This window comes from Molossus molossus, unplaced genomic scaffold (assembly GCF_014108415.1).
Source record: "Molossus molossus isolate mMolMol1 unplaced genomic scaffold, mMolMol1.p scaffold_m16_p_19, whole genome shotgun sequence".
Lineage (NCBI taxonomy): Eukaryota > Metazoa > Chordata > Mammalia > Chiroptera > Molossidae > Molossus > Molossus molossus.
In genome coordinates, this window is record NW_023425354.1 from 49,279,128 (window position 1) to 49,294,859 (window position 15,732).

The 15,732-nt window shown below is 49.0% G+C and overlaps 2 protein-coding genes across 2 annotated transcripts in view; both read right to left on the reverse strand.

Annotated features, from left to right (window-relative positions):
- Positions 1-3,306: 3,306 nt before the first annotated feature.
- On the reverse strand, positions 3,307-5,267 carry MFSD6L (major facilitator superfamily domain containing 6 like). Its single transcript, XM_036269355.1, has one exon. It carries the CDS (start codon positions 5,250-5,252, stop codon positions 3,450-3,452), a length of 1,803 nt encoding a protein of 600 aa, XP_036125248.1. The 5' UTR covers positions 5,253-5,267; the 3' UTR covers positions 3,307-3,449.
- Positions 5,268-7,751: 2,484 nt separating this feature from the next.
- PIK3R6 (phosphoinositide-3-kinase regulatory subunit 6) overlaps positions 7,752-15,732 on the reverse strand; it is a 64,073-nt gene continuing 56,092 nt past the window's right edge. The window contains exons 19-20 of the mRNA XM_036269227.1: positions 9,195-9,307; positions 7,752-8,348 (exon numbers count right to left, since the gene is read on the reverse strand). Coding sequence (XP_036125120.1) covers positions 8,192-8,348; positions 9,195-9,307 — 270 coding nt within the window. The 3' untranslated portion in view covers positions 7,752-8,191. The remainder of the gene's footprint in view (positions 8,349-9,194; positions 9,308-15,732) is intronic.

Sequence of the window (15,732 nt, forward strand, 5' to 3'; positions counted from 1 at the left end):
GTGTTGATTGTGGTGATGGTTTCATAGGTGTACATACATGTAAAAAACGTATCCCCTGGCCAGGTAGCTCAGTTGGTTAGGGCATCGTCCCAATGACTGTGGGTTTGGTCCCCAGTCAGGGCACATACAAGAATCAACAAGTCTTTCTCTCTCTCTCTCTCAAATCAATAAAATGTTATTTAAAAACATCAAATTGTACAATTTAAATATGTTCAGTTTATTATATGTCAATAATAAGTCAATAAAGCTAAATTTTTTATCCTCACCCAATGATATTTTTCCATTTTTTGTTCAGATAGAGTGGGAGGGAGAGAGAGGAAGAGAGAGAGAGAAAAACATAGATGTGAAAGGGACACATCGAGTGGCTGCCACCCACACGACCAACCAGGGCTGGCGACAAACTGCAACCGAGGTACGCACCCTTAGCGGGAACCGAACCTGGGTCTCTCGGGACCACAGGTCGACACTCCAACCACTGAGCCAAACTGGCCAGGGCAATAAAGCTAATTTTTTTTTTTTAAAGAAAGCTCAGTGCAGTCCTCACCTGTCATTACCTTGTTCAGAACTTTCCATGGTTTACCCAAAGTCTACTGAACCTAAATCTTCCATGATCTGGTCATAAGCTATCTTCCAGCCTTGCCCTACACAAATCCTTTGATCCCATCAAATGATGTTTCTTGCTATTCTCCAAGTAGACCCCATGCTTCCAACCTTTGTAACTACTCACACTCGTTCCTTTGCCTAGAATGCCCTTCCCCGAGTTACCACCCTCTCTCTACCGATTAGGTTTGCTATCCCTTAAGCTTCGCTTAAATGTAATTCCACAAATTCTTCCTGGAGTTCTTGAGTCAGAAATGATCTGTCCCTCTCCTAAACTGTAATGCTTTTTGTGTGTGGCATTTTGCAGTGTCTTGTGCTTCCTCTGTATGTGTGTATGTATAGAAGTAAATCTCCCAGTTAGAATCTTAGCTTTTTGAGGGTAGGGGGCTATGTGCTTTATGTATTCTTGTATTTTCCATGACAAGTAGCATATTCTTTGCAAATAGAGGCTAGTCAAACAGTAAATAGCCCAAAACACAAATTTCTCAGCATCCTTCCCACAAAGCTTTTTAGATCCTTAAACCAGTGTATCACAATCTCTTCTTCCTACTCCTCCACCAGCTCCTCTTTCTTCTCCTTTTCCTCTTCTTCCTGCGAAACCCCTTACTTTCTTAACTCTTTTCTTAAGCCAAGTCCTGTTCCTCATCCTCTTGTTTTTGTTAGGGGGACACACATGTGTATTTTGGTATTATTATATGTTTCGTCTACATAATAAACACTCTCTACTCTTCAAGAAATTTCAAATTATAGCTGCCTTAAATCTTAATTATCCATCTTTCATCCAATTTCTTGGCCTTTGAGCACAGTGATTAAAGTTTCAGGGTTTAGTGCCACCAGGCTGGATCTGAAACCCAACTCGGCCACCTACTACTAGCTCTGTGACCTCCAGCAAGTTACTTAGCTGCCAGTTCTGTCATTTGTAAATCAGATGTGGGAATGATGGCTACATCCTAAGATGCTCTGAGGACTGAATGAGCTGGTACACGTGACATGTTTTAAAAAGCGTCTAGCGTATAGTGACCACTCAATAGCTATTATTCTTTCCACCTGAGATTCTGATGGACCCCAGGAAACTGTCTTTTTGGGTATGCTCCTCAGGTGACTTGGGTGGCCAGCCAGGAGTGCAACTGTTGGCATAGCAGAAAATGCACGGAATTTGGGGTAAGGAGATCAGGGCTCTGGTGGTGTTTTTGCCTGTGACCTAATGTGTAATTTTTTTTTCTCCAAGTCTCCATTTTCTTGTTTGTAAAATGCAGCTAATATGCTTGATTTATTCCTACAGTTGTTGTGGGAGGTCAACTTGCTAAAGTCATTTCTTTGGGGAAGCAGGCTTGCTGGGCCTGAGTGTGAATTCCACTTCTGACACTATGCTAGACATTGCCAGCCCCCTCTTCTTCCTAATAGGACCCTGATTTTGCGCGGGGTGTAAATGTGCCCGGTGGAAAATACTCCACTTCCCGCACTCCTTGCTGTAAGGGTGGCCACATGATGCAGTTCACTCACATATGCTAAGGATTTCTGGGAAGGTTTTTGTTTTTCTGATGAAGGCATTCATCCTGTTGCTCCTTTTGTCCTCTTCTTCCTGCCTGGAACATGGATGAGAGGCCTGGAGCTGCAGCAGCCATCATGTGATGAGTGAACAAATGAGGAAGGGAGGCCTGTAAGCTGAGGATGCTGGAGCAAAGAGATGAAAAGATTCGGGCCCCCTGTGGCTAAGCAGCTGGACTGGCTCTGGGCTGCCTACCCCTACTTCTTATGTGAGACAAATGGATCGCTAGTTAGTTAAGGTCGAGGTTATTTTTTGTTGGTTATTTGTACCCTAAAGCTACTTAGAAAGAATTCTAAAAGAATAAAGTTGCTCGAACTGTGTCTGACCTAGTGCCCATTCATGTGTGTGTTCCCCTACTCCAGCTCTGAGACATTTTCTGCATGTGTAAAATGAGGCCCCCTCTAAATCCAATATCCTATACCTACCTCATTATAAGATAGAAGAATTGGGTTCTGGGGACTGGTTCCTGGGTTGTGGGAGGGTCTGTAAGTGACTCAGCACAGGTGCAGTGTGGACTACCTGTAGCATCTGAACCCTACAGAGGCCACCATACCCTAATCAAAGCAGATGCAAAAAATCTCCACGTGCTCCTGGGAGGTGAAGTGTGCAAAATGCGAGTCCACAGGACACAAAATTGCCTTTGTTCTGACATAAGCATGGAAGACAATTCTAAGGATCCTGTCCCTGCTGACACACACATTTGAGAGGAAGAATAAAAACCTGTTAACTTCCACCCCTCTCCCCTGGACATATATTACATTTCCATCATATTCTCTTATTGGAAACTTAAGTACCTGGGTGTGAGTGTGGGCACCTGTGTGTCAATGTAGGGGGATGGGGAGAGTTTTGGTTTGCATTACAATTCTTACCTGCCCAAGCATGGCTTCAATAGGATCAGGGCGCATGCCCTCTAGGACCCATAGGAATGTACATGACTCATCACAGCCAGCTGCTCCCTCTGCCGCCTGAATCCTGCAGGTCCCCATTGCCTTCTGGCACCACCAGTGTGATCTGAGCACTCCAGCCCCGGCTGAAAACAGCTGCACCGGAGTCAGTACTAATAAAGCTCTTGCAGACCTTATACGTTAAAATATAGCGAACACAGAGGGAATGTTTTGGGTTTGTTTTTGTTTTTTTGAAATGTATTTTTCCTCCATTATTTTTTTAAAAATGAACTGCAATTTTACTATCAAAGTAAAGCAAATCATACAATGAGATGAACCCGTGGGGCTTCAGCATAGACTTGCTTCCTCTCTCCCGAGGTTCCCTGGAGCCCCAGGCAGCGCTCGTGATTCTGTTCTCAGAAGGCTGAATTTTGTCCAGTCCTTTGGCTCCTTCCCAGACTGGCCTTCACAATCCAGTCCCGTTCTGACCCCTGCTCAGAGTCGCTCGTGTCACTTGCCTCCACGACCAGCAGCTTCGAGTAGCTGATTTTCCGCTCGCGGGGCAGTCTTGGCTGGACGGACAGGAACAGGGCCAGCCAGAGCAACACGACCACGCAGCTGGCCCGGTAGAGCACAGCCTGGCTGAAGTGCCTCACCATGAAGCCCCCCACAAAGCTGCCCAGGCTGGCTCCGCCCCCATAGAAGTGGCTTCGGAACATGGCACTCAGAGGTCTCTCCATTCCGGCAGGGGCCAGGTCCTCTACCGAAACCCCCACTGCCCACCACAGAGCCCCATTGCTGACAGCACTCAAGATCTGAACAGGGAGGACAGACCACCAGCTCCAGAGGAAAGAGTAGTATAGCAGCTGCCCCGAGAGGCAGCCCAGCCCCAGCCCTACTGTTCCTGCTCTGGACAGTTTCCTAAGCAACGTTGTTTTGAATGGATGAAGTAGAATTTCCCCCAGCAAGCCCAGGGCAACGGAGAAACCCATAACCAGCTCACTGCTCCCGTGGTCTTCCATGTGCCAGAACAGAAAGTTCTGGACTGTGCTGGTGGCAGCTCCTATCAGAAAGACAGTGAAGGCTAGGAGAATGAGGCGGGGGTCACCCTCTACCAGAGACAGTGCTTTGACAGTTTTGTAGCTGGGTTCCTGCCGCCTGCAGATGGGGACGGGAAAAACAATGCTCACCAGTAAAGCCAGGGTGCTGACCAGCGAGTAGCCATAGAAGTGCACCACACCCCAGGGGCCACTCGTCTTCAGGAAGCAGGCCAGCTGCTCCACCAAGGCTGCAATGCCACACACGCCTACCGACGTGCCCAGCAGCTTCCAGATCCAAAGGTTTCTGTAACGGTCAGTGGCGTCCACAAAATCCAGGTATTCAAAAAGGCTGTCATCTGCCACCTGCTCCAGAGGGGCTGTCAACAGCTCCCAGAACACCAAGGACACCAAGCAGGGAATGAAAGTTCTTCGAAACCCTTCCAAGGAGAGGCCAAAGGTCCCTGAGCTCCCCTTGGCTGCCGACAGGTTGGCTGGACTTCCCAGCGCTGAACCCCCAGCAAGCAAAGGGGGGGCAGTACTGACCACCTTAAAAGCAACTTCCCCGGAAGTGTCTTTCCCCCCAGAAGCGAGAGGATGGAGAACTTCGGATGTGGTCCTGGCTCTTTCAACAGAGCCCACAAAGTTTCTGGGCAGATGACTGAAAGGTTCTTGGACACTTTCTGCTGGTCCTTTTCTGAAGCCAGAGGCGACCCCGATGCCAGTACTTCTCTTGGCTGGGAGGCTGGACGCTTCAGCTGGGTGGTTTGAGCCCGGCTCTTGGGCCGACGTGAAGTTCACAGTCAGGGCGACCTCCGGTGGTAGGACTGTGGGGGTCACGCTGTGGCTGCCGTTACAGGAGCGGTATCCCCGATCTTCGTCCAGCGGCGGCACCTGCACCATCAGCAGGCTGGCTCCCACTGAGCCCAGCAACGAGCCTATCAGAAGCACCCTCCTTTTCTGGTAGCTTTCGGCCAGGAAGGCACAGAAGGGAGCCCAGAAGGCCGCGATCAGGTGCTTGGTTCCCATTAGGACGCCCACCCAGGGCGCGGCCAAACCCAGCTGCCTCAGGTAGAGGGTCAGAAACGGGGTCACGGAGGCATCCCGGACTCCACACACCAAGTGAAAGAGCTTGGCCACTCCCAGCGCCCTGCTGATGTCCCACTGGGGATTGGCGCTCATGGCTGCCCGGCACCGTCAGACCCACGCCGGCGGAGGGCGGAGCTGGGCGCCCGGCCGCGGCCGCAGCCCCGCAGGGAGGCTCGCGGGGAGGTGCAGGCGGCCCCGCCTCCAGCCTCCCGCAGCGCCGCGGTCACCGGGTTAACGGCCGCCGGCGACCCCGCCCCTATGTCCGGCCTCGGGCCCGGAAGTGGTCCCGCCCCGAGGGGCGGTGCACCTGGGGGAGAGGGGCCGGCGCACCTGCGGGCTGCACCTGCCACGCCCCGCGCCCTCCTCCGCCTGGGGCAAGGCCCGCCCCGAGCCGCCGCACCTGCCGACTCAGGTGCGCGAGGGCCGCGGCCGGTGGCTTGCAGGGAGCGCTCCAAGCTGAGCCTCCACGACCCCGACGCTGTTCTGCGTCGCTCACAAATCTGAGTTAGATCCCCGAACAGCTTCAGGTGAGTGCAAGTATCGGAGAGGCGGAGAGCGAGAACGGAAGTCAAGATTGAGTTTCCTTGCTTATCTTCAGGTCTTTGCTCAAATGCCCCTTGATCAAGGCCCACCCAGTTACTGTCAGGACCCGCCCCTGTCCACCCTTACTGAAATCCAAGTCCCAGCCCCCTCCCCAGACTCGGCCTCTCTCCTCTGCTTTATTTTTCTCCGTAGCGCGTATTATTATCCAACACACTACCGGTTTCTATATCACTTATCTTGTTCGTTGTCTGCCTCCATCAGAATCAAAGCTCCAGTAAGGCAGCTATTCTTGTCCGCAGTGCTTGGAGCTGTTTCACTGGGTGTGAGCGACCCCCAGAAGGGGCGTGACTGGGTGAGCCAATCTCTTCCGTTGGGACGATCCCCAGACAGAGCTTGACAGCTGAGGGCTGTCCTGGAGTGGCACTCCAGCACCCCATTCGGGCATCCATCCTAGGCTCTGAAACAGTATGCATGTACTGGAGAGTTTTAATCTACACCTAAGCTGTCCAATTTGGGAGTACACACTCCGGAGGAGGTTAGCTAACATTTAATTTAAAAGCCACACTCCAGAGACGGTGAATACTAGCACTTCACCAATCTTAGAACAACAAAAGTGACCTCATTAATTAACCTGATAGATATTGGCAAAATTTCATTGGTGAAATTAGTAGTGTCCAAGTTACTGTAAGTGGTTATAATTTTTTTTTGGAGTATTTTGTCCTTGTTGAACAGAGTCTAAGAATCTAGATATTCCTGTAGTCCACACTCTTTGGGATGGTGCTATTCCAAATGGTACCAAGATGGTCCAGTATCCAGCCACTGATTCAGTTAACTTTTTGTGCCAGGCTGGTTAGAGTACCTAATTTGGTTGGGGTGGAAAGGAGTGTGTAGCAGGATTTGGTCCACAATTTGCTTTCATTGCAAGCTCATAGAGATTATTTCAGGAGGAGGCCCAGAGTCCTCACCTAACTCTAACAACTGTTTACTTGAACCTAGTAACTATGAAAGCCCATGATAAGAATCAGTTTGCATCATCCCAATAGCAGAAAAAAAATCTAGCCACCTTCAGGTAAACTCACTCAAATTCAGTGATATCCATCACTTCGGATTTAAAACCACCTCAGTCACATTGAGGGCTGTCCCTAGTCCCTCTCCGATCTGGGTTCTGCAGCTTCAGTGGAGGATCTCACATCCATCTACTCGTCGGTTTCCACCTGTCCAGAGCTGACCTCCACGGAGGCACTCCGCCAAGTTGGTGTCCATCAGATGCCGCTCACAGCTGCACCTCTTCCCTTTTACTGCCAGGCCCCTTGGACTTGTTTGCTTTCAACTACCTGAGGAAACCTTACCTGCTTCCCATGCCCCGTGGGAGCATGGGAACTCTCGCTAAGGCTGCCCTTGGGCCCATCTACCTAGACACCCCAGGTGGCCCTTCTTACACGATCTCTAGGCATTGAGAATGTGCTCTGGGGTTTGCCCCCATTCCCAGGGCAATGAGGCCAAAAGTGAAGAACCTACCTCTCTACTCTTGAATCTCCAAATGCAAAAGGGATTCTTCCACCTTCGCCCCAACCCCACAATCCCCGGGGACTCCACCCAGGTGAAAGGGATGAACTAAAGTGAAGCCTTTATGTTCTCTCTATTACTTTCTCCTGGGGGTGAGGGAACCGGTCTGTGCCACTGATCTTCCCTATTTTATACCGGGTGTGAGTTTTTGAACCCAAAGCTAAGAATTTTGATGTCTCTAATCTCTGGTTTCTCTGAAGCCAGCCTGCATTCCCACTTCTGTCTTGGGACAGTGCATATCCTAAGTCAACATGTGGTCAGGTAGACAGAACACACCAGTAAACACTTCTCAAACTCTTCCCTGGCCCAAGCGGATTCATTAGGGTAGATGGAGTCCTGCCTCCAATCTCTATTCAAATACAAATGCTGCTGGGTGTTAGATAAAAGCAGAAACACTTTAGTGTACATTTATTGAATCTGACACTTTCCTCTCCACGGGGAGAGGTGCCTGTCTGGGAGGAGGAGAGGTGGGCAGAGGCCCAAGTGAGGGAAGGGAGCAGACTGGAGGCGGAGAAAGTGTAGCTGCCTTTGTCTACTTCCCAGTCCCCCCCCGGGACACAGGGCCCTGGCAAAACAGCAGCTCTCACTCTGTCTTAAGGGCCGGGTGGGGAGCTTGAGTGGGAGAGGTGGGAATCGAAAATCAACGAAGGAGCGGACATTCGTGCGAGGAGCTGGGCTTTGTGTGTGTGCAGCTTTGCCCGGGCCATCATCGGGTGACCTCGTGTGGGTCCTGCTCCATCACCCCCATGGCCAGCCTCCTTGTGCTCCGGGCCCTCACTGGCTCCTAGTCGGGGCCAGAAGCTGTCCAGGGCAGCCTGGTCTTGCTCCGGCCATTGGTGTGAGTATTTGGACTGGTGAGCTAGTGTATTCTTCCTCTTGGGCCCGAAGCTCTCAGAATCAGCAACCCCACTGCCCCTTCAGGGTCACTGGACGATGCCGGAGAATGTGTTGATGGGCATTAGAAGGGGCTTGGGCTTGGCTTTGGTTCTTTCCGTCTCTTTCTGCTGGTGTGAACCGAGCCACAGTGCCTTGGACTTCTGGGTGCCGGAACATGGCTCTGGGCAGGGAGCAACCTCAAATCTGTGAGGAGAGAGAGACCAGCTCAGGAGACCAATCTCAGGGGTCAAATCCGCCAGGGATTTTAAAGATAATCCCTTTATTGCAGGGTGTAGAGGTGGGGGCCCCACGGAGGGAAGAGGAAGCGTCAGGACAAGAAAGAGCACCCCTTGCCCGGCCAGTGTGGCTCAGTGGCTGAACATCGACCCATGCACCAAGAGGTCACTGGTTTGATTCCTGGTCAGGGCACATGCCCAGGGTGTGGGCCAAATCTCCAGTGGGGCCATGCAGAAGGCGGCCAGTCGAGGTTCTCTCTCATCAATGTTTATATGTCTCTCTTTCTCCTTTCTTCTCTCTAGAAGCAATAAAGAAAAAAGAAAGAAAGAAAGAAAGAAAGAAAGAAAGAAAGAAAGAAAGAAAGAAAGAAAGAAAGAAAGAAAAAGAAAGAAGAAAGAGCACCCTGGGCCTAGGGTGAACACTGGGAGAGAAGAACATGCCTGGACGGGTCACCGTGTATGGCTTCCTTATCCAAATACAGCTCTCCAGAGGAGACCAGTAAGGGTCACATTAACGGGCACAGCTGCCACTGTAGGTCAGCTTGTGTTGAAGGGCGCAGTGCCAGTACTGGGCATTGGATCAGGAGGACTGCAGGCTGAGGGTTCATGGAGGAATCTCAGCTACTCAGGGTCAGCTGCTCATTTGCCCTTCTTCCTGGATTCAAGTCACAGGGCAGTGGCCTAAGTTCACACCTACCAGGTACACCTACCTGGATCTGCCTCTGGAAGGCTGGAGGCAGGTGGGAGGGGCTGGCTTCTGCTTAGGTCTGCCCCACGGAGCATGCAGCCCAAGAGTCGGCAGGCCCAGCCTCACCTGACCACATCCCTGAAAGTGCGCCGATTGTCCTTGTCCAGCCACAGTGTCAGCAGCCTCTGGTCCTGGCTCTGGATCTGGATGCTGGCCGTCCGGAAGGAGTTTGTCACGGTCTGCAACAAAGAGACAGCTCATGCATCACCTTTGCGACAGATGGCCCCGCCAATTTCTCCCACCCTGAACTCCGGTGTGTTTCTTCAGTCCAGTGCAGGAGGTCTCCGGCTCTCTTTCTGCAAGTGACTCAGGGCAGTGACAATCCTGTAGGAACTGCTTCTAGGCTGCTCTCATCCCTGGGGGTCTCTGTTCTGCAATTCTTTTCCAAATCTGTCATCCGCTGAACACAACCTGGGATGCTGTGGCTCGTGCTTGCCAGGTTATCAAGTTACCCAAGCACCTCCCATATGACAGACATGCTATGGGTGGGATTTTCTGTTCTGACCCCAGCTCTGTGTTGGATTACATACAAAATTATTTACCTGGGACAGAGGGTCTAGAAAGAGGCCATCTACCCCCCACAACTCAGATCAGACCTTATCAGTTTGTAACATGGAATTGTCTGCGGGCCAGATATGGGTGCAAGGAATCAACCCTCTGCATGGGGTACCTGGCCCGAGGTGTTCCAGCCTTCCACACCCCAAAGCCCTACACGGCTTCTCTAGACAGTACCCAGGGCCAAAGGAAAGCAGCCCCCAGACACCTCTCTAACCTCCGATGTGAGGGGGCCACTCGGAGAGGACCTCTCCCACTGGGCAGAGACTTGGAACAGCCTGGGTTACAGGTGGGGCATCAGAGGTCCTTCCCAGGCCACTGGCCCAACCTACATGCAGACAGTAGCTTTGGGTGATTCACCAGCACCAAACACTCGAGGTGCTAGAGTCCTGGAGTCCATCTTGTCCAAGTGTTCTCAACCCTGGCTGCTGGCAAGAACCGTCGCTCAAAGAATAAAATTAGAGATTCTGATTTAAATGATCTGGAGTCCGGCCAGACATGGATATTTAAAAACATCCCACCGAGGATATGTATTTTAAAATTGAATTTTAGGGGCAGGGGGAGAAAGAGAGAGAGAAAGAAAGAGAGAGAGAAACATTGTATGTGTGCCAACCTGGGATTGAACCCACAACCCAGCCCTGACTGGGAATTGAACCTGCAACCCTTTGGTGTATGGACGATGCTCCAATCAACTGAGCCACCCAGCCGGGGCCAGGCATGAGCATTGTTAAAGAAGCTCCCTGTGGTAGGCATGGCTGAGAACCACTGAGCAACCTGCCTTTTCACTGTCCTAGAGCAGAGGCACCAGCAGCAGCGTGAATGGGGGTCAAGCATGTCCTGGCATCTCGTCTGCAGTTTTGTGGGGTGGGGGTAGGTCAGCCAGAAATGTATGGGCAGAGTGTGTAAGAATCTCACAGGAGGAGGGTTACAGATAGACCTCCCGGGTTCTAACGCTGGCTCTGCCAATTACTGGCTGTGTGACCTTGGGCATATTTCTTAATCTCTTTGTGCTTTGGTTTCTCGCCTATTTAGGAAAAAATATGGCAATGGTAGCAACTACTTTGTAGGACTGTTGTGAAGATTTAGGACAGTATATATGGCATCCTGGCTGCTGTATAGAGCTTCATCTCGTCCACTGAAGGGTCGCAGGTTTGATTCCAGGTCAAGTGCATGTGCCTGGGTTGCAGACTTGATCCCTGGAGTCAGGAGCTCAAGGGGTGCATGGCAGGGCAGGACATATAGATTTGGCTGTCCTCAACAAATTGGACTAACACTGTGTAAGTGGGTTTGCTCCCCAGGGAATGAGAGAAAAAGTGGGCCAGGGGAGAGGTAGAGAACAGTAGCTATTTAAGGAACCGATTTAGGAAAAAGAGTCCAGGGGAAGAGGCCAGAAAGCAACAATCAGACATCTAGAAGAAGAACTATCGGAGTGGTGTCTCAGAACTCACAGATTTAGGGAGTTTGAAGACTCAGAGGACTGGGCTTCAGTTCTAGTGGTGAAGTCATTCAAAACTGATCAGAGAACAGAAAACTAGGGAAAACCACCCAGGACAGTGTTGCAAGCCAACTTTATTGGATATAACATATAAATATAATTTCAAATACATTTTCATTTTATTAAGAATTTTTTCTTTATCTTTAGAGAGAGGGGGAAAAAGAGAGATAGAAACATCAATGAGAGAGAACATCGACTGGCCGCCTCCTGCTTTCCCCCGCCCTGGGGATCAGGCCCACAACCTGGGCATGTATCCTGAACGGGAGTTGAACGGGCGACCTCTTGTTGTATGGATTGATGCTCAACCACTGAACTACACTGGCTGGGCTAATATAGTTTCATTTTAAAGATAACCACTAATAGAAAAAAAGTAGCCCTGGCCAGTTTGGCTCAATATTTAGAATGTCAGCCTGCAGACCAAAGAGTTGCAGGTTCAATTCCTGGTCAAGGGTACGTGCCTGGGTTGCAGGTTTGATCCCCAGCCCTAGTGGAGGTCGTGCAGGAGGCAACTAATCAATGTGTCTCTGATATCAGTGTTTCCCTCCCTCCTTCCCTCTCTTTCTCTCTCTCTCGAAAAAAAAGTAGTACATATAAATTAAAAAATACCACATAGCCCTGGCTGGTGTGGTTCAGTGGTTAGAGTGTTGGCCCAAGGACCGAAAGGTCGCAGGCTTAATTCTGCATGAACTGTGCCTGAGTTATAAGTTTGATCCCTGGCCCAGGTCTGCGCACATGTGGGAGGCAACCCATCGATGTGTCTCTCTCACATGGATGTTTCGCTCTCTCTCTCTACCCCCTTGCCTTCCTGCCTTCCACTCTTTCTAAAAATCAATGGAAAAAATACCCTCAGGTGAGGATTAACAAAATACAAATCAAAACAAAACAAAAAAACCTGAGCACAAAGAAACATTAAACAAACAAAAAAACAGCAAAAGGCTGTGGGAGACCATTTGCATGGTATCCATCTTGTTAAAGTCTGCTCTGCTGTCTCCGGCCCCAGGGCGGGGTCTCTCTGCGTACAGTGTCTGCATTCCTCTAGATAATTGTTTACTCCATTCTTTGCTTATTTGTTCCACCTGGGGTATTTATTGGAATTTGCTTCAGGTGGAATACTCATTAACTGTTTCACCTGTTTTCCCCCCTATATATAATGTGAACTCCCCCTGAATAAACGAGACTTGATCAGAGCCCTGTCTTGTCTCCATTTCTCGTGTCTCTTGTCCCTCCTCATCCTCACTCCCCCTCTAGAGTCCTCGTTGCTCGACCTGCGGGCCGGGTCAAGTGGCGCCCAACGTGGGGCTCCAGCACGGGGGATCCAGTGAAGGACGCCGTTCGAGTGGCCGGCAGAAAGGAAAAGAAAAGAGGGAACGACGTGGGAACCTGCTGCGTCTGCACCCCTCGGGTAAGTGAACGGCGATTATGGGTCAAGCATTGAGCCAAGATAAGATGTTCGTTGAAGGACTAGGAAAGGCTATCAAGGCACGAGGAGTAAAGGTAAAAATCAAGCATTTGTGTCAGTATTTTGATTATATTAAGGAAGTTTGTCCTTGGTTTTGTACAGAGGGAATTATAGATCCAAAACGATGGAAAATAGTTGGTGATGCTCTTAGAGATTATTATAAGACTTATGGACCAGAGAAGGTCCCGGTAACTGCTTTTTCTTATTGGTATTTAATAGATGAGGTTTTATCTCAGAGACATTCTGATCCTCTCGTTGCCAATGTAGTAGAAAATGGCGAGGGTATATTACAGAAAGAAAAAAAGGGGAATGAAAATGAAAGTAAAGAATGTGAGGACTTTATGTCATTCGATAGTGATAATGAGGAAGAAGAAACCGAGCCCACTTGGAATAAAATTATGCCTAAGGGCTCTCATACGGGGAGACAAGAAAAACTAACAGAAAGAGAGGGTGGAGAAATCAAAAGAACAAAAACTAGTGTTGCCCCAGAGGAAATAATCAAATCCAAGACGAAGATTTATCTCGACCTATCAGAATATTTGGAGACTGTTCCTGACAGAGGGGAGGTTAATTGGGACGAATTGGCGGATAAAGCTGCCAAATATCGTAACTCTGATTGTCCGCCTGTTTCTCAACGCCCCCCGCCTTATAATAATAATCCCAGTGCTCCCCCGCTGGCATGTCCAGTTCTTGACCCTAGAAAAGAACTTAGAGATAAAATTGAACACCTCAAAGAACAAATAAAACTGGAAAAAGAGCACCAAGATCTCATAGCCCAATTAGAAGGACTAAAAATAGGAAAACCTAAAAGTGAGAGTGAAGTAAAACCAGAAACCCTTGGGAATCAAAAACCACCCATGAGGGGAGCTGCCCCAAAGATCCCTCCCCACACGCAACTTACACCAGAGCTAGATGATATAGAGGCTTTTCCAGTAACAGAAACAGTGGACGCACAAGGACAGGCTTGACGTCACCATAGCGGGTTTGATTTTAAATTAATAAAGGAGTTAAAGACCGCTGTAGCACAATACAGAGCCACAGCCCCGTAAACTATGGCAATTTTAGAATCAGTAGCCGAGAATAGGCTTACGCCTGGGGATTGGCAGACGTTAGCCCGAGCGACACTTGCTGGAGGAGACTATCTCCTATGGAAATCAGAATATGTAGAGAACTGCAGGGACATTGTTAAATGCAACACACAGGCTGGTAATGGATGGAATTTTGATATGCTAATAGAAGAAGGAAATTATGCTAATAGTGATGCCCAAATGCAACATGATGCAGGTCTTTTTGCCCAAGTTCAGGCTGTAGGCACTAGAGCATGGAGGAAACTGCCCACCAAGGGCGACATGAGCTCCTCCCTTACTAACATTAAACAAGGACCTGATGAGGCTTTTGCAGATTTTGTTCACCGCCTAATTACTGCAGCAGGCAGAATTTTCGGTAATGCAGATGCCGGCACGGATTTTGTTAAACAATTGGCTTTTGAAAACGCTAATGCCGCCTGTCAAGCCGCTATTAGACCTTATAAGAAAAAGACTGATTTAACTGGCTATATTCGCTTATGCTCTGATATTGGGGCTGCCTATCAACAGGGCCTTGCCAAGGCTGCCGCCTTGAAAGGGTATACAATTAGACAATTCTTATCCCAACAAAACAAGAGTAATTGTTCTAGAGCGTCTGGTTAAACAGATCGATCAAGTTGAAGGAATAGCAGATAACCATATAGATAACTCCAGGGACGAAAATTTGCCCTGAGAGGCTTTTCCTGTTTTTTTATTTCAGGAATGGACCGGAAGGCTGAAATCTTACTGCTAGGGATACTACTGCATCTTTGCCTGCTTGTGGAAGGAGGTTTTGGGCCTCCTCCAAACCCTGACGAGCTCCTGAGGGCCTTATTTGGCCCCCCATGCAACTGCCTTGCAGGAATGCTGCTGCTTAAAAGAACTTTTCAATAACCCCCTTTTGGAGCGGACTAAATGGGGTGCTGCCTTATCTTCTCCCTGTGTTGGGCCCCTTACTTGGCCTTTTACTGATTGTGTCACTAGGACCTTTCCTCATCAATGAGGTGATGGCTTTCATCAAGCAGCAGATGGATGCCATTAAGATGCAACCTATATACAGGTCCACTATCATAGACTTGAAATGGCCGACAAAGAAGCTCACTCTAGCTGTGAGTCAATAAGCTATGACTATGCCCGAGATGGCAAATAGTGAGTCTCAAAAACCTCGTCACCTTGGTGCGCTGGGCTGGTTAGCCAGAGACGGGCAACTGGAACTCACATGCGTCGCCAACCACCGCCTAAGACAGGAACAAGGCCTTATGCTGCCTTGCTATTCCAATGACGGGTTCGGACAGGTTGGCACCGTGTGCAAGTTTCCTGACCTAAGACAGGCACAGTCCCCTCAAGGTATTATTTCGGCCTTAAAATTTAATAAAAAAGGGGGACCTGTGGGAGACCATTTGCATGGTATCCATCTTGTTAAAGTCTGTTCTGCTGTCTCCGGCCCCAGGGCGGGGTTTCTCTGAATACAGTGTCTGCATTCTTCTAGATAATTGTTTACTCCATTCTTTGCTTATTTGTTCCACCTGGGGTATTTACTGGAATTTGCTTCAGGTGGGATACTCATTAACTGTTTCACCTGTTTTCCCCCTATATATTGCGTGAACTCCCCCTGAATAAACGAGACTTGATCAGAATCCTGGCTTGTCTCCATTTCTTGTGTCTCTTGTCCCTCCTCATCCTCACTCCCCCTCTAGAGTCCTCGTTGATTGACCTGCGGGCCGGGTCAAAAGGCATTTTAAAAAACCCACAAAATACAACATAAGATGGCTGCGTATATTAGTGTCAAAATAGCATATAAAATTAGTATTGATGTATTAAATGCTCCTTTGTTTAAAAAATAAAAATAAAAAGGCTTTAGACTGAGTCAGAATAAAATCAAATTTTATGCTAGGAGGCATAGCTAAAATAAAATACTTTAAAAATAAAGGGATGAAGATTTCCATTTCAAAATGGCAGAATGTACATTTTCTCATTCTTTTCCTCTTAAAATTCTTTTTTTTTTTTTTAATCCTCACCTGAGGACATTTT

What these genes read in the sequence shown, in the direction of transcription:
- MFSD6L (XM_036269355.1), bottom strand. Translation starts at nt 5,252, where the DNA reads ATGAGCGCCAATCCCCAGTGGGACATCAGCAGGGCGCTGGGAGTGGCC.